A 24,311-nucleotide genomic window follows, 5' to 3' on the forward strand; every position below is an offset into this window, starting at 1 on the left:
ATGAATATTCATAAATGTGTGTTCTGTAGTTATTCTCAACATTGTGGTAAAGAGCCCAAGCACTGAGGTCAAACTACCTGGGTTCATGATCTAGTTACAGCCAAGATCTGAGATGCCTGCAATAGAGTCCCACTGCATGGTATTTACATCCTTGTGGAGTTCCCTGACACAGTTCACCAGGGTTGGTCTGGTGACCAATGGAATGCAGCACAAATGCAAAAGAAACTCCACTTTTCAAAATCAGGTTAACAAAGAAGATACACAAATGGCCAACAGACACATGGAAAATGCTCAGTACTTGGCATCAGGGAAATACAAATCAAAACCACAATAAGATACCACAGTGAGCTATCACATCACATCCCATCACATCAGTCAGAATGGCTAAAATGAACAACTCAAGAAACAACAAATGTTGGTGAGGTTGCAGAGAAACTGATGTACTGTTGGTGGGAATGCAAACTGAAGCAGCCATTCTGGAAAACACTATGGGGATGCCACAGAAAGTTAAAAATAGAGCTACCCTATGACCCAGCAATTGCACTACTAAGTATTTATTGAAAGGATATAAACATAGTGATCTGAAACGGCTCCTGCACCCCAATGTTTATAGTAGCAATGTCCATAATAGCCAAAATATGGAAAGAACCTAGATGTCCATCAACACATGAATGGTTAGAGAAGATGTAGTATATCTTCAATGGAATATTACTCAGCCATCAAAAAGAATGAAATCCTGCCATTTGCAACAAAGTGGATAGAACCAGAGAGTATTATGCTAAGTGAAATAAGTCAGCCAGAGAAAGACAAATACCATATGGTTTTACTCCCAAGTGGAATTTAAGAAGCAAAACAGGTGAACATTAAGAAAGGAAGGAAAAATAAAATAAGATGAAAACAGAGGGAGGAAAACCGACTGAGGGTTTATAGGAAACAAACTGAGGGTTGCTGGAGGGGAGGTGTGTGGAATGATGGGGTAACTGGGTGAGGGCATTAAGGAGGGTGCTTGAAGTAATGAGCACTGGGTGTTACATGCAACTGATGAATCACTAAATTCTACCTCTGAAACTAATAATGCAGTCTATGTTAATTGAATTGAATTTAAATTAAAAAGTAAAAAAAAAACCTTTGTTCTTTGAACAATGACATTGTTATATGAAAGCATTCATTAAAATTGGTTTTCTGATATGAAATAAAAGACAATAAAAAGAAAAAGATTGTCCTCTCCCTTACTCTTTTATTTTTATTTTTTAAAAATATTTTATTTATTTACTTGTCTCAGAGAGAGAGCACAAGCAGAGGAAGGGGAGGGGCAGAGGAAGAGGGAGAATCCCTGCTGAGCAGGGAGCCTGATGCAGAACTTGATCCCAGGACCCTGGGATCATGACCTGAACCAAAGGCAGATGCCAATCAACTGAGCCACCCAGACATCCTTAAATGATAGGTTTTAACTCAAATTTGAACCTGAAGGAAATCTGATGCTAAGATTATTGAGATTAGACAGGAAAATTTTGAGATTAGACAGGAAATTATGATTATAAAACAAAATCTAAGTTGGTAGAATTACCAAAATTTTGTTCTGTCCTTCATGAGCTAAGGGAAGGCCTCATTTATTTAGACCTAGTCAGCCCGAGATGAGGTGTGATGTGGAAGTGACCAGACCACTGTCCCCACAGGGTGGCCATGAGGATGAGATCAGAGGGAGGACACTGTGAGCAGGGGACTTGGAAACCTTTAGTGGATCCTACAGCCTTGCTCCCTTCTGTCTGACCTTTGTCAACTGAGATTTTCTTCAACAAGTTACGGCCAGAAGTCTGGAAATCTGAAATAGTAAACACTCAAGTGTACATGTTGATACCATGAGTATCAGACAGAAGATGAGACCACAGGAAAGGGAGCCTCTGATCTGGGCCTGAAGGAATCCTTTGAGATGAGCTTGAGTCGCCACACTGGTCCCTTTTCTGCAGATCCCTGACTTTCTCAAGACACGCTTTAGTCTTTTATAAGTTACCCCAGGCTGCCCAAAAGACTTACTCAGATGAGAAAGGCCTTGGTATAAAAGATGTGGCATTTTGTTGTAGAAATGTCTAAGACATTAGGAATTAGAAAAGAATTAGGTGACACAAACCTTAAAAAGCAAGGTATTCTTATTTTTCATACTGCTCTAGGAAGCTTTTCCAAAAGCTATGTTTGTATTTCTTTTGTACTCCACCACCCCAAATTTTTTTTTACCTTTACCAGTTCTTCATCAGAAATATTCTGATTATTTATGTATCTCTGATAAACCATTTTTTTGCCTTGCAAAATCTTCCCTAAAAACACAATTGCATACCCTCAGAGGCACCCTTTTGAGCTTAAAAGCCATATCTTGACTTTGTCTGCACAATCCTACTGACCTGCTGATTTTGCTAATCCAGTGGAATTACCAATCAATTAATTTTATTTAATAAGTCATTTGCTTATGGAACTATGAAGAAACCACCTCTGGGTTTTCAATTCTCATTCATTAACAACTGCTCTGCAAAGCCATTTACACAGCACTGTGGGACCTAGGGAGGAACATAAAAATACTACCTCCTGCAGAAACTCATAGTAAGAAGAAGAATGAAGTATGCCATTCAAGAGTCAAAGAACAAATACTGCTCTTAATAATGTAATGATCAAATTATTATTTGGAGTCACAAACATATTAGACAATGACCTCATTTCTAACGCAAATTTAAATGGGTTTTAACTTTCTCTTTCTTGCCACTGCTCCCATGGTTCTGAATAGTTACAAACTTGTATGTGTTGGTGTTTACAATGGTCCTAGAACAGTTGTTTGCACTCATTATTCCTAAGAAAAGCACTTTTGGTCAGATGTGGGCATTCACAGGGCCTGCAGAGTGATGGAATGATTGCCCAGTTCTAGAATCTATTAAGCAGGGACCAGTTTTAGGATACTGGCTTCTAACACCATGAATCCAAGGCTCATACAAGACTTCTGACTTAGAAGCAAATGTTTCAGAGGTTACAAGTATCCTCATATGTGGGTACAAGATGGCCTTCTGGTAGCACGATGCCTCAAGACAACAAAACTCTGGTTTTTAAAATCTGCTTTTTCTCATGCAGCTTTATTTCACTTCTTAATAGCTTCTCCAACCCATCGTTTGAGTTTTGCAATCAAGTGACTAAAGCAGATGGTGAGAATGGGGGGGAAGAAAGAGTTGGCTTTCACAGTAAATGCTCTAGAAAGCCCCAAACCAGTAGTCATAAGCAGTTCCTAAGCTATCAAAAAAGAAAAACTGTATGCCTTCCTTTGCCTCAGTCTTTTTACTAGATGCTTCAGGCCACTTTTTTGAGACTTTTTTTTCCTTTAAGATCTGATATTATATTTTCCCCCTCAAAGATGTAGGGAAAAAAATGAAATTCAAGAAAATTCTGCCTAATAAACTCTCATACATTAAATTATCAGAATTCTTTTTAACTCATGTGATCTTAAAGGCCATCTGCTTCAATCCAAATCTCTCCTAGTTCTGATTCCCCTCCTCTCCTCCAGCATTTTCCACAAGAAAACACAAGTTGAAAATGGAAAGAGGATCCAAGGTCGAACAAATACGTATGTTCCATCAAGTAATAAAATACTAGAAATGTAAGTAAATCTACATCTTTCCAGAAATGGCTCTTAGCCAAAGAAGTTGCTCGCCCAGGATTATACCCCATTTCTTGTGGGGGGTTGGGGGGTAGCCTGCATCAAAATCCAGACAAAGATTGGAGACAAAGTCCAGAAGCCTCCTTTGGGACAACTCTGAAGGACGATCCATCAGTAGAACAACCTGTGGGGTCCGCTGAAGTCCCCATTAAATGGCACCACCAATTCCATTTCCCCCTCCTCCCAATCCTGCATCCTCAGGTATTATTCCAGAAAGCACTTGCTAATAAATTGCCTGATTTGAAATTCTGTCTCAGAGTCCGATTCCTGGAAACCGAGCATCTGACCCTTATATAGCCGTTACAAATTCAGGAAAGTTAGATTTGATGCTCCTGATTTCTTATAAGTAATTTCATATGTAGTATAATTCTTCTGGCCATTGTAAAAATAGTCAGTCTTTGCCATCATTTTACAACAAAGTGCACTGGATCCTAAAATCAAAATACCTGGGTTCTCTTCTTGCCTGTGTTCTGAGCTGGTACACTTCACAAGCATTAGCTTATTTAACTGTGAAATGTGTTTAGGGGTAAGAAGTCACATATGACACATCATGTTTTCAACCAATAAGTTAACATTATCGTAGACAAATAAACAGGTTTTTGCACTCCAATGAAATTAAAGACATTTCCCCACGGATTTGAAAAAAACAAAAACCACTTCAGATAGTCTATATTTGATCTGCTAATTTAGAGTTTATAGAGCATGATGAGAAATGTCAAGGAAGAGAGGAAAAATAGTCTTACAAAACTAATGATTCTTAAGTGGAACAGCAAACATCTTCATACACGTGACTAGAAATCAGCATGGCGCTATGATGTGGTTTATACAAGACTTGATAGATAAGACTTGATAAATCTAAAGAACTGCAAGTGGGGCCATCAGAAAATGCATCTTCTATTCTGCATGAAATCATTGCTCTGCCAAGATAGAGATCTACAATTTGTTCAGCAGAGCTATCTAAAGCCCATTCTTCATGTCAGTTGCAAAGAGCTTATTTTATTTATCAGAAAGCTGAAGAATTTATTTTAAAATCAACTTTGATTATATGTTGAAGTAATTTCCTTTCATTAGATCGAGTTTTGCCAACACAGAGCTTGGAGATGACAAAGAATATAATGTGACAAAGTTATTTCAAAAGATGTAATTTCTATCAATTCTTCATTTCTTATTGGAGTTTTATTTAAGTATAATATATGTACTGGAAACCTGGAATATCCAAAGTAGTGCTCAGTGACTTTTCAAAGTGAAATGCCTTGTAACCATATCCAGGGGATAAAAGAGAACATTATCAGATGTTCTATCTGATATCTATCTATCTATCTATCTGTTCTCTTCCAGTCACTCACTAATCACTTCCCATCAAGAGTAACTCCTCTTCAGAATTCTAACCCCATAGATCATTTTGCCAGTTTTTAAATTTTACATAAATTGAATCAAACAGATACGTTAAGTTTCTGTCTTATAACCTATTGTTTGCAGCATTTTAGTTCGTTGAATGATGGATTCATGGCACCCCACTGTGTGAATATGTTACAATGTAATAAAGATGTGACATGAGGAGAAGGACTGCACACACATTCTTGTATGTGTCTTTTGATGAACATAGTATGTTTTTCTGCTGGGTAGATGCCCAAGAGCAAAATAGGTATAAGAACAGAGTCGCTGGGTTACAAAGTCCTTATACATTTTGCAAAGCTATTTAACTGTTTAAAATAATATGCCCATAATATATGATAATTAAAAAAAATAACAGCAAAATTAATTGCTGGTCATTTTAGGACCCCCATTCATGTAGAGTAAGACTCTAGGAATAAGAAAAGTTTTGTCATTTTAGGTAAGAAAATAGAGCAGCCCAGAGCCCCACGTGACAACATAAGGCAGCACAATGAGGTAGCCAGATCAAGACCAGGTTTTGGGTTCATACTCTCAGAATCTTAGTTTGCCTGTTTGTAAACTGGAGGTGCTATTGTCAAAAAAAACTTAAAAAAAAAAAAAGGATACAAATAATACAAGGCATTCAAGGCATCCTTATACTTGAGAAAGCAGTATTAATAGAAGTTCAGAGGTTGCCCAGTTATCTCCTGGTGAGTCAGTAAGCTATCTGAGTCTTTCTTTGCTGTCTGCAAAATCAGGATAATCATACCACATGATAATATTATGAGGACTTAATGAAATAGTAATTAGCAAGGTTTTTAGCAAGTGAATAATATTCAGAAATTCTCAATATTTGTTAGATTTCATTTCATTTTTCCTACTTTCTAAGCTCATTATTTCATTTCCTATTTAATGAAAGTAATTTTAATTGCCCTTAATATATCATAAAAGCTTATTAGAAGATCATCTAACTGTAACCAATTTAAAAAAAAGTTCCCTAAACTTGTGTGTTACAAATATAAGGCATTCTTATAAAGCATTTACTTATTCATTCAGTCATTTGACAGATATTTAGCAAGCACCAATTTTGTGCTACTATTGAGCTATACAATGTATGAATGTGAAGATGAATTAGACACATTCCTTCCCTATCATGAAGTAATTCACAATCTGTTAGAAGAGGAAAGATTTGGACTTGAATACCTAAGCATATGAGGCAGCACTATCTATAATTAATGCCACAAATGCAGTAGAAAGAAATGTTATTCAAACATGAGCAAGGAAGCCATCATTTCTGGATACAACATTCAGAAGAAAGAATTTATGAGAGTATCACTTTGAGAGTGATGCATACAACTTTGTTAGATAGAGAGCCAAGGAGTCATTCCAAAAGGAGAGCAATGTTCAGAAGGACAAAAACCAAGAAAGGGCAATTATATTTATGGACTGGCAATTAGTCTAGCCTGACAGGAGTCTCAGATACATCTGTATATCTTTCTATATCTATCTATTATCTATCTATCTATCCATCCATCCATCCATTCAACCATACATCCATCCATCCAAGCATCCATCCATCCAACCCTCCATCCATCCATCCATCCATCCATCCATGTAGGCATAGCAACAGGAAACTAGAAATGTAGTTTCAGATGTGAGATGCTCAGTGGTTTGTGGTTGTTTTTTCTTGACAGACAATGGGGAGCCTTTGCAAAAATTTATGGAATGAATGCCATATTTAAGTTGTTTTAGTAAGACGTCTAAGAAGCAGGATACATAGCTGTCTGGAAGATGTTAGAAAGGCCTAAAACTCATTATGAAGCTGTTTGACAATTCAGATGTGAGGTCATGAAGAAGAGAATTAATATTTAACTCTGGGGAATAGGAAGGTAGCCAGGGATTGAAAAGACATTGTGGAAGAAAAATCAAATCAATAATTTATGGGAACTTACTGGATAAGGAAGTTATACATGGGACATAAAGGTCCATGGAAGATTTTTTTTTTTAAATTTGAGTATAATTGACACATGAAGCACAATGATTTTTAAGAAGAAAGCTATAGAAGATTAGCACATACAGAACTTTGTTATAAGAGGAAAGTAGTTGGAGGGTTACAGTGCCTCTTTATGTAGTAAAAGGAATGAAAGAAGGACAATAGCTTCACAGAGTACTACAGCCGGGAGCTTCGTGATTAGGAGCTCAGAACTCTGAAGCCAGACATTCTGAGTCCAAATTCTGGTTCTGCCACTTAGTTGCTGTATGACTAAAGCTAGGTACTTCAAGTTTCTAAGCCTCAGTTCTCTTATTAGTGAAATAGGCACAATAATTATATCAACCCATGAGTTTAACAGTTGGAACTCATTACAAGTTCCATAAAAATTTTTGTACTCATGAGAGTAAGACTGAGAGCTCTATTAGAGCATGGAGGAAACATGGTCTCGAGTAAAGTAGAAAGCAGCAGCTATGAATTCATTCACTTAATTTGTCTCCACTGGAGCCTGCCAATTGTGCCAGGCTCTGTCCTGAGCATTGAGGATATGAGGTGTGCTTTTTTGTTTGTTTTTTTTTTGCTTTAAGATTTTATATATTTATTTGAGAGACAGGGTGTATGTGAGAGAGAGAGATCACTAGCAGGAAGAGGGGGTAGAGAGAGAAGCAGACACTCCGTTGAGCAGAGACCCTGATACAGGACTCAATCCCAGGACCCTGGGATCATGACCCGAGACAAAGGTAGACACTTAACCAACCGAGCCACCCAGGGCCCCCAAAGATACGAGGTGATCAAAGAGGCAAAATCTCTACTCTCACAGACTTTACAATATGGGGAACACATAATAAATAAGCAAACACAAAAATGCAAGCATGATGGTCATCCACATTAATAAAGAAAAATTAAGCAGAATAAATAGAACAGAGAGTGACCCAAAATGCTGTGTGAGACCATGGTCAGGGAAGACCTGTGGTGGTGGCCATTGAACACAGACTTGAATGAAATTAAGAAAAAGCCATGTAAATACCTATGAAAAGAAATTCCAGGGAAAGAGAACAGCAAGTGAGTTGGAATGTGTGCTATGATCCAAAGAACAGAGAGGAAGGCTCTGAGGCTGAAATGGATTAGAGTAGTAGCAGGACATGGAGTGAGGGGTGTGTCCAGAAGTTTTAACTCATGGGCCTGTAGGACATGGTAAAACCGTGGATTTCATTCTACATATGATGGGAAATTAAGAGGAGTGACATGATCTAATTCACACATTGTAAGGCTGTTCTGTAGATAACTTACTATAGGGGAAAGAACTAAAGAAAAGAGACTAGTTACAAGCTTAGAGCTATAGTCTATAATCTGAAATAGCTGGTGGTGGCATAGTTTAGGACAGAGCAGCAGATGGGAAGGTTGGATTTGGGACAGGTGTTGTAAGCGAGAACTGTAAGATTGATGATTGGTGTGCCCGGGTGGCTCAGTGGGTTAAAGCCTCTGCCTTCAGGTTAGGTCATGATCCCAGGGTCCTGGGATCGAGCCCCAGCTCGGGCTCTCTGCTCAGCAGGGAGCCTGCTTGCCCCTCTCTCTGTCTCTGCCTGCCTCTCTGCCTAGTTGTGATCTCTGTCTGTCAAATAAATAAATAAAATCTTAAAAAAAAAAAGATTGATGATAGATTTAATTTGGGATGTGATGAAATTTGGATACAAGAGCATGAAACTACAGTTTTGAACAAAAATAAATGGATGAACCGTAGGACACTTTATTGAAATAGGGAAAACAGAAGGAGGATCAAATTAGGAGGCAGAGAAAGGGAATTATGAAAAGCAAGATTTCCCTTCTAAAACTCTAAATATTTTTGGTAATTCAATACAGAAAAGATGAAAACAGAAAACACTATTTCCTCCTTGTGGTACGAGTCTTTACCCACCAGGATTGTTGGACTGGGCATCCATAGGAATCATAAGCTTGGCCCGAGTGGCTCGTCGTGCAGCCAGGGACCTTTCCAGAGTGGACATGGAGCTCCCTGCTTCTTCAGTGTCTTGACCTACAGGAAAAACAATATTCCTGAGAGACACACCTTCTTCAATGTTGCGATACTCTGCATAATTTCTAGCGAGGCACACCGATGCCTTTTTCATTTTATTGAGGTTTTAAATAGTTATATCTACTTTCTTGGTTACCCAATCAATATAGTCTCCTTGCACAAACATTAATAAAATTTACCATAACCCCGTTATTCAGAAAGAACCATTATTCATGTTTTGTTCTGTACAAGATTTGCCTATGTGTTTAAATGTGAAGTCCAAAGGCAGATATTAACATGCATATTTTGCTCTTAAGTGGCATTTCATCATACATCCTATTTTGTTACCATCTTAGGAAAATACTGAGAACATCTTTCTCTGTCAAGTCAGTTTTATAACATTTATTTATTTATTTTAAACCACTCATACTTCTATATTCATGAGCACCACCCATTTTATTTTATTTATTTAGTTTTATTTTTTTAAGTACACTGGATGCCCGATGTGGGGCTTGAACTTGTGACCCCAAGATCAAGAGTCACATGCTCTACTGACTGAGCCAGCCAGGTGCCCCCGTTTTATCATTTTTAACAGTTCCATAGATATCTTGTTGTATGAAAATACCACAATTTATGCAACTAGTACTTACGGCCCAAAGGCATTATATCTTATGATAAAAACACAGGGAATGAACTATATTTTTCAAAAGTAAGGCTAGGTATATTTATATAAATTTATCATGATTCCATAAAATACCACACTAAAGAATCACCAAAAATAATAAGAAATATATGTGTAGATTTAAAATGTTAACAAAAGTATATGTTGAAAACAATAAAACTGAAGTTCTGAAGAGCACCATATGTGCCCATTTGTGTAACACACATATAAAAGCATGTTGTGTATATACACATTTCTGTGTATGTGCATCTGTACATAAGCATATGTATCTGAACATAATATATGTATATATGTTATATATCTATATATAATGCACATGTATATAGGTGTGTTTATGTATTTCTATAAATGTGTGTCATATATATCTGTATAGAAACGTTACAAACAAAATTCTCAACATTGCCATCCTTTCATGAAAGGGATAAGGAATTTGGGAATGGTGAAAAGGCAAACACCCTTTTTGTTCCTTTGGGTATTATTTTTCATGACTTTTTGTACTATTTTCTTTCTTCTAAAATTACATAACTGTATTCTTTTTTGGTTAAAATAGTAGTTAATAAAATTCAAAATTTAAAATAATGTTGGGGGAAATTTCTACACAGCCATGATAAAGACAATTGCCTAGATCTGAATCTGTCCACACATCCTCCAAAGAATTACACAGACCAAAAAGACAATAAAACTACACAAATTATACACCTAAGACACAATTGAAAGAGAGAGAATGCAACAAATCTTGAATCTCCTGAAAGTACAGAAATAAATATCATTTTCTAGCCAAGATATAACTCCAGTTGCTGCCATAAAGTGTTTGTGGGAAGTTAAATATTTGAGAAAACCATACAAAAAAGAAAAGAGGGAACTAAGCCTCCTAAGATTACCTAAAATCATGCACAAAAAAAGAAAGTCAACCCCAAATGTAAAATATTTTCAAAGTTTCCTAGTAGACAAGAGCACTTAAAAGTATACTATTCATTGACATGGAGTTTTGTTCTTTTAACCTGGAGAGTATAGAGAACGCTTGTTATAATGTAAAATATACCCAGCAGGATTTTGAGTGCTGCTTTTCCTTTTACTATAGAGTTGGCATGTAGGTCCTCAAATAAAAACAGACCGGCAAAAGCATCCTCTCATTCTAAAGAAAATAGCCATTGTGAATATTACTCGGCCATCAGAAAGGATGAATACCCAACATTTGCACCAACATGGATGGGACTGGAGATTATGCTGAGTGAAACAAGTCAAGCATAGAAAGTCAATTTTCAAGTGGTTTCACTTATTTGTGGAATATAAGGAATAGCATGGAGGACATTAGGAGAAAGAAAGGAACAGTGAAGGGGTGGAAACTGGAAGGCGAGATGAATCATGAGAGACTGTGGACTCTGAGAAACAAACTGAGGGTTTTAGAGGGGAGGGGTGTGGGGGGATGGGTGAGCCTGGTGGTTGGTATTAAGGAGGGCACGGGTTGTATGGAGCACTGGATGTTACATGTAAACAATGAATCTTGGAACACTACATCAAAATTTAATGATGCTTTGTATGGTGACTAACATAACACAATAAAAAAAAAGAAAACAGCCATTGTTTGGAGTTAAGATTCTCCCAGGACATATTAAATGATCAAAAGTAGTCTGGCTGTCCCAAAATGTCATTTCAGTGTATAAAAGATAAAGGGAAATGCAAAGAAGGAGAAATTCTAGAAATAATTGGTAAAACCTTCTGAGGGCTGAGAGGCAGTACTATCCCCTCCACTGGGAGGCTGTCCTTCTGGTGCCCTCTAGAAACCAAAACAGTCAGAATAAGCATCTGTAAAGTGTGGAGGTTCTCGCAAAAAATGTCCAACTTTCATTCATTCTCCAGGTATTAGTCTGCTCAGGCAGCAGGCTTGCTGGTCTACCCTGTGTCTATTTAAACAGAGGAAGAATTTATTAAAGAGAGCAAGACTGAAACAGGGCCAGGATTGGAATACAGGCTCTCTCATCATTTGGCCTGGGTCAGGTGGGCACTTGAAAAGTTGCTCAAGCTTGAGTCATCTTCCTAGAATTCACTCAAATGCAGCTGACCACGCAGGGGATAGTGAGGCTGACACAGTTATATACCAGTAGGAGTGGGTTAAGCCCTGACTTGACATCTCATATCATGTAATTGGCCAGTGGAAGAATCCCACAGGGTCTCATAAAGAATTCATACTTGCTTGCGTTTCACAAGAGAGAATTTGGATGTCACATGAGGACAGCCCATGTGCACAAAAAGCAGCACCAAACTTCAAACTATCCTTTCTCTCTTCCCTCTCTGCTATCTCCCCTCCCCATCCTCCTATACAGCTGGGAAGAACAGATGGGTGGGAGGAATAAATTAAGGGGTTTCTGAAACAGACTGTGCCCCCTCCTCTGCCTCACCCCCACCACGCCCTTTCCCTTCAAGGTGCTGGAGGCTTTAAACAACAAATTATGACCCCAGTCCTCAGAGCCAAAGGTGAGCTGGCCATAAGGGAAGAAGAAACATTAATTCCAATTGCATATCACAATTTTTAATAGAGCTAGAAGGTAGTTTAACCACCGAAAATGATGGAAGAGTTAGGGAATCTGCTTGAGATATTTTTTAAGAGCTCGAAAAAGAACACTCAAAAATGATTGAAAATCAGTAAGTGAATTCCTTGTTTAAATAACTCTAAGCTAAAAAAGTCTAGTAAACCAGTTACACATTCAAATAACGAAAATATTTAATTCAGTTTAAAAACAATAGCTACTCATTCTGCAAACACATCATGAGTAGATCAAGAGGTTGTGTGTGTGTGTGTGTATGTGTGTTTAAAAGAGATGATTATTCTGCTTCCCATAAACATTTTTAAAATACAAGAATCAATAGAAAATGAACTCTCTTACAACCACTTTCTAGATTTCTTGTTTTTTTTTGTTGTTGTTGTTTTGTTTTGTTTGTATATGGATTGTTCTACACCTAATCATCAAAGAGGCTTTTCCATTGTGGTCACTTTGTGTATCAGCATAGCCTGCACATAGACTCCACCAAGCCAGGCTAGTGATCATAAAATGTGATTGCATGGGGATGAACCTTGATCGTCACAGTCAAGGCCAAAGTAACAGAAGAATCAATGTGCTCATATGCCATGTGTTCCTAATATGATTTTTTTTTAATGCAAGAAATTGAGAGCAAATTTAAAATCAACTTAAAATTATCCATAGACATAAGGAATTAAAAAAATGTAAAACAGCTTAAATTTTTCTTTGACAAAGCTTTCATTCAAGATTTAACAAAAGCAATAAATTCGTTTGGCTTTCACATTTCAGTATTTCCCAAGTGTACCACCTGTTACCTCTTAAAAGTTTTAAGAGGCACTGCAGTTATAAGAGGCAGGTAATAGATGTTGGAAAAGAAACTAGGTAACCAAATTTACATCAGGTTATTTTAACTACTGGTAAATGACCCGCAGATTGAAGGGAAGGATGACCCCACTAAAAAGGGAGTGGAAAACTTCCTGTGGGGTTCAGAATGGAGGGTTTGTCCTGATGCCCCAGGAGAGTTACCTGAATGAGAGGTGCTTTTGCTGCCCAGCTGGGTTTCTGACTGGCTGTGGCTGACTGGTGTGAGGTCTTGGCAGCTTTGGATAGGGGAGTCCCTTCCTGCAGGATCAGTACCCGATGGCTTCTCGATATTTTTCATCTCCATTTCTTCATGATGTATCCAAAGATCAGGGGGCCTGAGGTCCTTTTGGCTGCCCTTCCTCTTTCCAACACTGTGGGTGGCCCGCTTCCTATGGAACCAAAAATTAGAAGGTGAATGTGAGTGCGTCTATTCAATGGTCTTTGCTCTCTTTTCTCAGTCAATTCAAGTTAGAAGCAGAGAAGGATACAAGAGTGTTCCCAGGAGGAAACCTATGAAATCTAAGAATTGGCAGGCGTGTCTTGGCTGCCTTTCCTCCTTTCCCCTGGAGCTTCACCCCATGATCCGAGCCGTGGTGCTAAATCCCCAAGGGCTCGGCTGCCTGCCAGAGAGTGCCTGACTCCCGCTTCACCAGCTACAAATTCTCACACAAGGTGACAATGGGTTAGATGGAGCCAGCTGCCAATCTTCAGAGCTAGTCATAAGGTACTTGACTGAAACATCTGTTTAGGAGATAAATGAAGGAGTTGCTTTCAAGGGGCAAATAGAAATAAAAAGGCCAGAATTTGTGCCAGCCAAGATTGGGGCTTAGAAGGAAGCCTATAGCTCAGCTGTATAATTTAATGTTCCATTTGAAGACAAAAGGTAATAAGAGGATATTCTAAGGAGAATAAAGCATTTGTGTCTCTGGATGCAAACACAGTAGGACCCATCCTTTGAAGAGAAAACACAGTTTAGAAGTAGGCTTCAAATATCTCTTATTTTCCTCAGTAAGAATTTAGCAACTGTAAATTCATTTTGCAGTGGTGGTCTCTTTGGGGGGCTAGTGAGATACAAATGCTCCCTACAGGCTAAGTAAAGTAGCGTGATATTCCTGCTCACCGTTCTCTACACTAGGGGTCAGAAAACTATGGCCTGTAGACCAAATCTGCCCACGGCCTGATTTTGTAAATAAAATTTTATTGGAATCCTACTGAGCTCATTTGTTTTCACACTGCAGTATGTTGAGTAGCTGTAACAAAGACCAGGTTTCCTGCATGTCTCACCAAACCTCAAATATTTACTACTTGCCTCTTTTCAGAAAGTTTTCAACCTCTGCTTTACAATTCCCCACTTTTTAAAATCTCCAACTGTAGCTTCTATTATTATTTGGGGGGGGAGGTTAATAGTGTCTCTTCTAAGACAGAATTCAGATTGTTAAAATCTAACCTCTACAGAACCCCAGAGAAGTAACTCTTTCTTACTTCCTCACTTGCAAGGAACAGCATTTTGAGGATTAACTGTTTTCATGGTTGCTCAATGGTCCAAAGAAAGCAGTTTGCAAAACCTCTGTAACCTGTACAAGGCCACTGCAAGGGGCTCTGTTTTCCAATGCTGAAATGGACTTTCATGCATATGAGGCAATTAATGAATATTTAGTAGTGCTATCTGTTTTTTGTCATTGTTATTTTGTTTTACATTTTTTGGGTCTTTTTTGAAGCATGCTGAAGAGAGGAGACAAAGAACACAGGACTTAATATTTATCGAGTAGTTTAGCGGAGAAATAATGCAGTATTTTCTGTTCTAATGTTTTCCCTACCACTGCCTTTTGCTGATTTCCCGGCAGCACTACCACACTGACTCTAGACAACGGTCTGTAATAACCCTTAGATCATTTTCTTGAGTCTAAGATAATAACTCTCTGCTAACCATCCGTTTCCTGAATTCATTTCCTTCTACTTCACCTGCCCACAGGAAACAATTTGCAAGTCACACACAGCTCTCTATGTAATCTACCCCTGGTAACTTCTAGAACAATTTAATGCCATTTTTGAACTTGGAGATTTCACCCTGTTATCTTTCTAACAAATCAAAATGCTAAATAACTTTTTAATCCCAGTGCCTACAAGACTGCATACAGAGAATTACCAGTTCCCATATCCAGGATAAGACAGCTAACCTTTTCATAATAACTCAATATTTAAATAGCCCGTGGGGGAAAACGTGTCAAATAATCTTTGAAACTAAAAATAAATTATGAATTTTCTCATTTACACACATGACTCATTCATTCATTCAGTCAGTCAGTCATTCAGTCAGTCAGTCACCAGCCCCCATAACCTCAGTATTAAGCTTCCCCAGATGTATTTTATTTAAAAAAATTCCAAACCTGACTGAGGTAGAGATTTTTTTGATGTTATGATGTATAACCTCCACCTGGGAAAACAAAAATTATCATTCCCAATAAAATGCATACACATTTTTCTGATGGATTGTAATCAGATCAAGACCTATCCTGAGAAGCGACTCATCTGCTCAGCTGTCAGTCAAGAATCTAAAGACTAAACAGATTTTATTTCCTTTTTGTATCTGTTCTATGAAACACCATCTACTCACTACTTTTGTTTTCTCTATAACATGTCTTCTCAAGAGAGAAATCTTTGACCTTGGAGAGGCCTCCCTTCCCTGCTGGTGGTAGCCTAGCTGCCCATCCAGCAGGTTGGTAATAAAACTGACATCTGCTCATAACTAAATTGCCTGAAATTTGTCTTCAAACCTGCAGGAACATTGTCATTCCAGCCTTCTGTCCACCTGCTGGTTCTCTGACATAATGACTGCTGCCCATTGTGGCCCCCTAGCTCCTCTCTCCCACAAATTTCGGAATCTTCAAAATTTGTATGCAGATGAACCTGACCCAATGGATCCTGAAGTATGTATGGTCCCAGGACCAGCAACACCTGGGAACCTACTGGAAACGCACATTCCAGGTCTCCAGCCCAGATCAGAAACTTGCAGGTGTGGGAGCCTTGTGAGAGGGCGAGGCCCAGCAATCTGTGGTTTAACAGCCCTCAAGGGAAATCAGAGGCACCTGAAGTTTGAGAAACACTGTCTTAGTGAATTTGGCTCGTTTTTATTTTAAACTTAGTTTTTGTATTAGATATAGAATATCTATTAGATATAGAATATCTATCATATTTATCCTTCCCTATATGCATCTTTTCTCACAGGTACCAGTAAACTTTCAGCTTCCAAACACGGCTGTAGGATGCGAGGGTCTCTTCCTCCCCCATGAATTCTTGAATAAAGGCTCTGTGTTCACAGCATCATCAAGTGTTGATGGTTTTGTTCTCTCCACCTTATCTCTCTTCCTATTTCTCTCTCACTCTCTCATCCTACTTTTGTCCAGACTGCCTTCACAATCCTATTTAGTTCAAACTACTGACTCTTAAAGATTTTCTGGACACGTCTCTTCTTCAGGAAGCCTTCCCGACTCTGTTAGGTCAGTGTAATCTTAGCATATCTAAATCATTTTCCTTGTCTCTTTCTTTACCACTCATCTTGCATTGATTCCTGTCTGTCTTACAGAGCTGGCCAGATGCTCCCAGTGTGTGAATTGGTTTCCTCACGAAACTGGAGGAAATACTGTTTCTTTCACTCGTCCATTGTTTTACATTTATTCATGTATTTACTCAGTGAACATTTACAGAATACTGAGTATGTGTCAAGAAATTTGGTAAGCCCTAGGAATGCAAAGATAGGTGAGACATTGGGAGCTTAATGAATAAATGAAAAATGGCAGGGCTACTGTGAATTTCTGCATTATGGGAGGGAGGAGCAACCACAGGGACTGGCAGTTGGTAAAGCTGAAAAAGTGCAGGAACTAAATCATAGGGGGACTTGTCTCTAACAGAAACATTATTTTTAAAGATTTTATTTATTTATTTGACAGACAGAGATCACAAGTAAGCAGAGAGACAGGCAGAGAGAGAGGAGGAAGCAGGCTCCCTGCTGAGCAGAGAGCCCAATGCGGGGGCCCGATCCCAGGACCTTGAGATCATGACCTGAGCCGAAGGCATAGGCTTAACCCATTGAGCTACCCAGGCACCCCTAACAGAAACATTTTTAATGATATGAGGAAGTCAGTAGAGGAACTGCAGAAAGATCTTTAGCTCAAGAGTTAACAATCAGATTTGTTACTTTGTATCATGCAGATGACATACTAAGCACATAGTAATTACTTGAATTAAATAATAAGAATTTTTCATTATCAACTTCAAAGGATTTTTTTTTGCAGGGTTCTCTGATTCTTGATCATCCTCTACGTTTCTTACTTTGCACATAACCTATTACTTTAAGAGAAGTTAGTTTCCTTTTCACTTTTAATTAGGAGATGAGGTAAAAACCAACATTGGGTTAGGATCCATTTCATTCAAGGCTGCACCCTTTGAAATTCTAAAATACTATCATCTCATAGATTCTTCTGCCACATTGTAATAAATTATTATTTTTTTACATTGCAATAAGTTATTAAATTCCCTTCTGTGCTGAGGCATCCTCTGTTCAAGTTGTTGACAGGAGGCTGACAAATAGCTCTGTTCTAATTCTGCTGGTTCGATACACGTGTGCCCAAGATCCGCTGGGAGGTTGAAGCAAGGACACTTTGCCCCACTGGGGATTTACAAAAGATTTCAGAAAGGAAGAAGGCCTAAAGTGAGTGTGAAGAATGATGCAAATTAACGGGGGAAAAAACATATTGCGATGTATAAGTACCTGTCCTACTTCTTTCATCCAAATCTCTGCCAAATTCTCTATAATGATTATTTTTATTCTACTAACTGCTATTAAAAGCAAAACAACAACAACAACAACAACCACAAAAACAAAAAACAGTTGTACCAGAATCCTAGGGAACATGCGTTCTAGATACTCAAATAAATCTGCATTTTCTGTGGCAGAATTAAGCTATATTGAAGACCAAATGGGTTGCATCTGTGGACTGAAAACCAATTAAGATGTCAAAAATTTGAAAAATCAGTGAAAGTAACCAAACCTACAGTAGATTGCATTTAAGATTTTTAAATTATTTATTTATTTTTAAAGACTTTATTTATTTCTTTGACACAGAGAGAGAGTGAGCACAAAAGCAGGGGGAGCAGCAGGCAGAAGGAGAGGGAGAAGCAGGCTCTCTGCTGAGCAAGGAGCCGGATGCAGTACTCAATCCCAGGATCATGACTTGAGCCCAAGGCAGATGCTTAACTGACTGAGCCACCCAGGTGCCCCTCATTTAAGAGTTTAAAACATTTGACTCTCAGTAGTGGAGATAATTATTTTTGGCAAGATTTAAATGTAGACTAACATTTAAAATCTATAAATAGGAGGCTTAGTCAACTGGTGACTCTATCAAGTGAACCTTGAATTTTATTTACATATTTAAATTTAGTGTATTCAGACAAGTTGTTTATTATCTACCCAGGTAGCTGCCTTAGAAATGTGATAACCATGTGTCTTGGATTTCCAGGATATTCTCAATGTCAGCTATTTTGTCTTTGGTATCTATAGATAAATTCTAACTTATAGTGACACATGTTCTATACTATGCCTAACAAAATGTTATTATTTTATTAAAAGGCACAGAACCCCTTTAATTTAAGCTTTCATAAACACATTTTTTCTACATTATAATATTCTATTATAATTTCATTAATTCAAAATGTGAGAGGGGTGTGGGAGTCCGCAATAGGCTTGAGACGAGGACCAAACCAGGCCCTGACTTGTGCCTCCTTTAAAGTCCGAATAACCTAACAAAAGGTTTAGGATGGGAAAAGTTGAGTAGCACTAAGAAAGGGTCTGTGCTATGTGTTGTGTGCTCACCTATGTGACTTCCCACACGCTTGCTAAACAAATGAGAACAATTTGGTTGGGGTCATAAGTTCGTGGCTGGTCCTTGCTGCCCTAGTACAGCCCATAAATCACTTTCAGGTTTACTGTATCAGTACAGAACAATTGTACTGGCATCAGCCATTAGGCATCACGAGGTCTGTTTATAGTTAATTGTGAAACTTATTATGGGAACTCGTGGTTGTTTAACTAGACACAGATGTATTGCTTCTCCTATTGTAATATCACTATATATATGGCCTTAATGCTTTGAATAAACTTAGCACTGTTCGACATCCTCCTCAGTGCTCCTCCTGCCCCCATCTCTCTGCTTCTCGAGTTCTTTTCTTCATTCTCTTCCCCTCACGTTCCTGGTCGATTTGTCGCGCTGGCCGCGACAGAAGGGATTCTCTTCAAAGTAGTAAAAAAAACTTAAGTTGGTAACTAAAAGGAAAGGCAAAATTATTTTTACTTCATATTAGTTTGAAGCTAAGTGCTACCATACAATTCTATCATTTGATAATAGTCCATGGGGAATTTCAATGTTTTAAGATAGAGCAAATGATAGAAGTATTTAGCCCTGTTTATCATTTCAGGAAACTAACATTCAGGGATTAGGTCTTCCTTTAGGTTTAATTAAATACCAAGAAGTGGAGAATTAGAATTAGAACTTGTGTTCTGACTTCCATTAGTTAATTTATATTATAAAAATAAGATCTTACCAACTGGAAAGTGAATCAATCAGATAACTACATCATTATTAAATAGATAAATTGCAGAATAAAATTTGTGGACACTAACTTGAATAAACTGTGTACTGATAGTACACAGAAGTATGTTTCAAATCCAGTGGGTTAATTCAAGAGCCCAACACAATGCAAAGACAATTTACATTCTCCAGCACCAACAGATAAAGAGATATTGAAGGATCCCAGGAAGGTGTTTCTTATTTCACTTTATTAATTACACTAAACTCTCATTTTTCTGAGAGTTCTGTAAGGAACCTTATTTCTGTCTCAGATTGGAATTGATTTTGCTTTCATCTGCATCATTTAATTTGTTCTAAAAGGCTCAGTGGTGGTGGTATCAGGAGGAAGAATCCTCAGTCAAATCAAAGAAAGCTAAATTAAAACTCAGGAATATCCTGAAGGAGAAGAATTTTTCTTTTTTTTCTTCTGTTAACACTCCAAACAAAGAGACTGAGATGAACGCCAATGGGTCTGTTACAGGAGAAAGATAGATGAAGCAAAACTGTGAAAATATGCCAAGTAAATATTAAGAGACTTTGGGTGAAGGCTGAGGAAAAATCAAAGTGGCAGGAGCACAGAAGCTATAAATCCACTGTCTTTGGTTTCCAGTCATTCATGGAGTGATTTATTCTCTCATTCATTTCTTAATTTTAAAAACAAATCATACCCACGGCTCACCCGCGACTCTTTCTAAATAAAACCCTCAAGCTCTTAACAAAATGCTTAGAGTGGGATTTAAGACAATTTAAGAGTTTCTCAAAATAGCATCAGATCCCACTGTTGCACTTTGAGAAGACTGGCATTTTCTCTCAGGAAGCAACGTGCTCAGGAACCCGATTCATCCGGTCGATGTAACCCTCCAACATTCTTCTCACAAGGATGAAAACGGAACAAACACAATACCCTACTACGTACAGATGGTTGAGTTAATTAAACTTAGTTTAGGGAACCCATCCCTGTTCTTAAAGCTCTCCTGAGGTAGGGCCAGTTTGGTTTTGACGCCCTCCCACTTCCATGTCTGTGAGTCTTTTTCAGCTCAGCCTCAGAGCTCGGCCCACTGGTGTTCTCCCGTGCTACACCCGCACCACACCTTTCCTTGGTAGCTCGACCGAGAGGCTGTTCCATGCCTTCCTCACTTATAGTTTCCTTTTCTCCAGAGCCTAAGTGTCGAGCATGAGGAAGTTCTGTGGGTGATTAGGATTTCCCAGAATGCTAACACACGAGAGTCAGTTAAGTTCAGTGGGGCTGGTTTCTTGTCTAAGCACAAAGGGTTAGCACACTAGTGAGTACCAGCTGGAAGATGGTCAGGCTCATCAGTGCAGCCAGATAGAAAACGTGCCCTCCCACATATGTCAGTTAAGACTGCACTGACACTCCTACGTCTCGTTCTTCAGTCCGTACATCTTCCTGTATCCTATTTCTAAATGCTTTACTTCAAAAGTTGGAAGATACAATACAGATCAACGAATGGGTCATAGGACTCTTTCAAAGAGAGAGAAACTAAGATATTAGCAAGGGAAGAGGAACAATTATTTGTTGGAGAATCTTTCTCTGACACAGTGTGTAGCATGTAGTTGTCAAACCAGCAACGGATGGGTCCATGCCGCAGGCTTTCAAGCCAGCACCATGCCTGAGGCCAAAGGAAAAAAAAAAAAAATCAAGGGAAGAGCTTATTACAACCAATTCAGTGAGAAAGTACAGCTGAAAGGAACGTATCAGGCAAGATTTGAAAAGTGCTAGAGAGGCAGAGAGGCAGAGGATAACCAGAATATTATTGTGGATTCCCACAGCTAGCTGCCACAAGGTTAATATGCTGGTTATGGATGTTGCTGGAAGGGGATAAACTGAATTAAAGCCATCTTTCCATTCTAAACTTTGACTTTGATGTATCATCCTCTGCATGTGCTATAACCTAGAACTGCATAATATGAAAATATTTTTAAACCCTTTCAAAAGTTTAATTTCTGAGAATCAAGCACAGCCAGGAAATCCAAGCTCTTCTGAATTTCTAGAATCTCTCTTCTATCCTAACTACTATCTCAAACTAAACACTCCACCGTACTGTAACGGCATCGAGTGTGGCAGTCATTCCTGCAACATTGATTCAATGCCTAGAGTCTGCCTGCCAGAATGGGGAAATACTTCCAGAGGATCACACATCTCCAACATTTTATACGTAATTATTCAGAGGGCCATGCATTGGGACCTGATGAAGTCCATTCTCTAAATGTTGCTAAAGGAACACCTGCCATCACCTGAAAGGAAGAATCTGGCCCAGAGAAGTAAAATCAAGCAGAAATGCCAAGGGGGTCTCCACATGGATGCTGTTATTAAGTCTTCAAGTCTGGCCCTCACTCCCTCAAGTTATGGACCTGGAATCAACAAAAGGCAACGTTTTGCTCAGGTCAGAGGATAAGGGAATGTGTGGTGAATTATGAAAGAACAAAGGAAGAGAAAAATTTAACTCGAGAAGGTGATAGGTCAAATGGTGACCTCTCTCCTCTTAGGAACCAGCTGTTACCTACTTTCTCTGCTGGGCTGAAGAGCGCCGGGTGCAAATCACGGCCACGATCACTACCACCAGCACTGTGATGACGCCAACGGTGATCACTGTGATCACAAGCAGGTTGCTGTTCTTCTGAGGCGTGACACTGCCGTGTGGGGGGTGCATCTGGCCAATGGGTGGCTCTGGGGAAAGACAGGCAAATGGAGATCAGATTTAGGGAGATGTGACAGCTTGGTGTTTAGCAAGCTGTTAAGGATGTGAAAGTTCCTATTGTTCTGGGCATTCCTGAAGCTGGGAATAAAAGCAGTGAAAAATGAGAGGAAAGAGCAGTTATTTACCTAAGATAAATGAAATATATGTCCACACAAAATCTCACACAGAAACACTCATAGCAGCGTGATTTAGAATAGCCAAAAGTGGAAACAACCTAAATGTCCATTGACTGAAGAATGGAGAAACAAAATGGGGTCGTTCCATACAAGGGAGTATTACTCAGCTATAATACGGAACCTACACGCGATACACGCTACAACATGCATGTGCCCTAAAAAAGGTTATTCTATCGGAGAGAAGCCAGACACAATAGCTCAATATTGTGATTCCCCTTATAGGAAATATCCATAATAGGCAAATCTATAGCGACAGAAAGTAGATTAGTGTTTCCCAGCGGATGGGAGGAGTGAATGGGGAAGGGCTGCGAATGGGTATAGGTTTTCCCCTGGGGGTGTTGAAAATATTCTGGAATTAGATAGTGGTTGTGCTTGTGGCACAACCTTGTGGATATACGAAAGACGCCTGACTTGGTGCACTTTCAGAGGGTGAATTTATGGTATGTGAGTTCTATCTAAGTTATTTATTTATTTATTTGTTTGTTTGTTTTTAGAGAAGAATTAACCTACCATAGTAAGTAGAAAGTAGGGAGAGGAGGGAAAAGGCTACTTTGTACTGTGAATATTCCAGGGTGATGAGAATCAAGGAGTCTGTGCTTTATGAGAAAATACTTTTTATTAGATGATGTGAAAGACACACTATTTGACACCAATCACGCACAATTTATTCCCATTTTTGTTTTTAAAGAAGCTACCCATAAAACACATTTAATTTTCAACCTGTTAAGAATGTATGAATCTGGGGCGCCTGGGTGGCTCAATGGGTTAAAGCCTCTGCCTTTGGCTCAGGTCATGATGCCAGGGTCCTGGGATCAAGCCCGGAATCAGGCTCTCTGCTCAGCAGGGGAGCCTGCTTCCTCCTCTCTCTCTCTGCCTGCCTCTCTGCCTACTTGTGGTCTCCGTCTGTCAAATAAATAAAATCTTTAAAAAAAAATGTATGAATCCCACTTAAATGTCAATCATTGGGTTTGAAAGAGTGTCATAAAGTCCTGATATAAACCTTCTCCTGTGTTGCGACCTCAGGGTACCTCAGAGTAGACGATATTTTGGTGACAATAACAGACTAATAAGATATTTTTTATAATTTGCTTATGTAATTATATAAATTTGCTTTCTTTAAACCCTCAGTGATCAATTAGAAATACTGTGTTCTATACATCATGTGATTCATTACAAGTCACAGTGTTTTAAAAAGTAAATGTTAGCTTGTTTTATTTATCACTTAATATAAAAAGTAGCAGAAAGCAATGAGTTGAGATGTTTTCCTAGACCTGAGTTTGAATGTATTTCTTTAACAAGCTATATTAGTTTTCGGTACCTCCTGAGTGAAATATTTAGGCCGTTGGACCCTCTGTGCCTTTGCCTATAAAATGGAAATAATAATACTTATTTATACAGCTATTGTCAGAATTAGAGAAAATATAGAAAATAATCAACTTAGCACCTGATAGGGAGTAATATAATTTCGTTGTACTATGAAAACATTAAATAAAATGTTGCTTAAATTGATAATCTACCATACCATTTGGGATACTTTTGATGTAAACTTCCAAACTACAAAATTCTTAGAAATAACACTCAATGTGAAAAATAAATTAATTTCTCAGAAATGAATAGAAAACCCAGTTCTTGCTTCAAAATCAAAACACTATCTTTTGACA

The 24,311-nt window shown here is 38.5% G+C and overlaps 1 protein-coding gene across 1 annotated transcript in view; it reads right to left on the reverse strand.

The window, feature by feature from the left end:
- The window catches only part of DCC (DCC netrin 1 receptor), a 1,152,813-nt gene that overhangs the window by 48,491 nt on the left and 1,080,011 nt on the right, over positions 1-24,311 (reverse strand). The window contains exons 23-25 of the mRNA XM_044242950.1: positions 22,281-22,443; positions 13,294-13,520; positions 8,971-9,087 (exon numbers count right to left, since the gene is read on the reverse strand). Of these exons, the coding sequence (XP_044098885.1) occupies positions 8,971-9,087; positions 13,294-13,520; positions 22,281-22,443 (507 nt within the window). The remainder of the gene's footprint in view (positions 1-8,970; positions 9,088-13,293; positions 13,521-22,280; positions 22,444-24,311) is intronic.

This window comes from Neovison vison, chromosome 3 (assembly GCF_020171115.1).
Source record: "Neovison vison isolate M4711 chromosome 3, ASM_NN_V1, whole genome shotgun sequence".
NCBI classification, from domain to species: Eukaryota; Metazoa; Chordata; class Mammalia; order Carnivora; family Mustelidae; genus Neogale; species Neogale vison.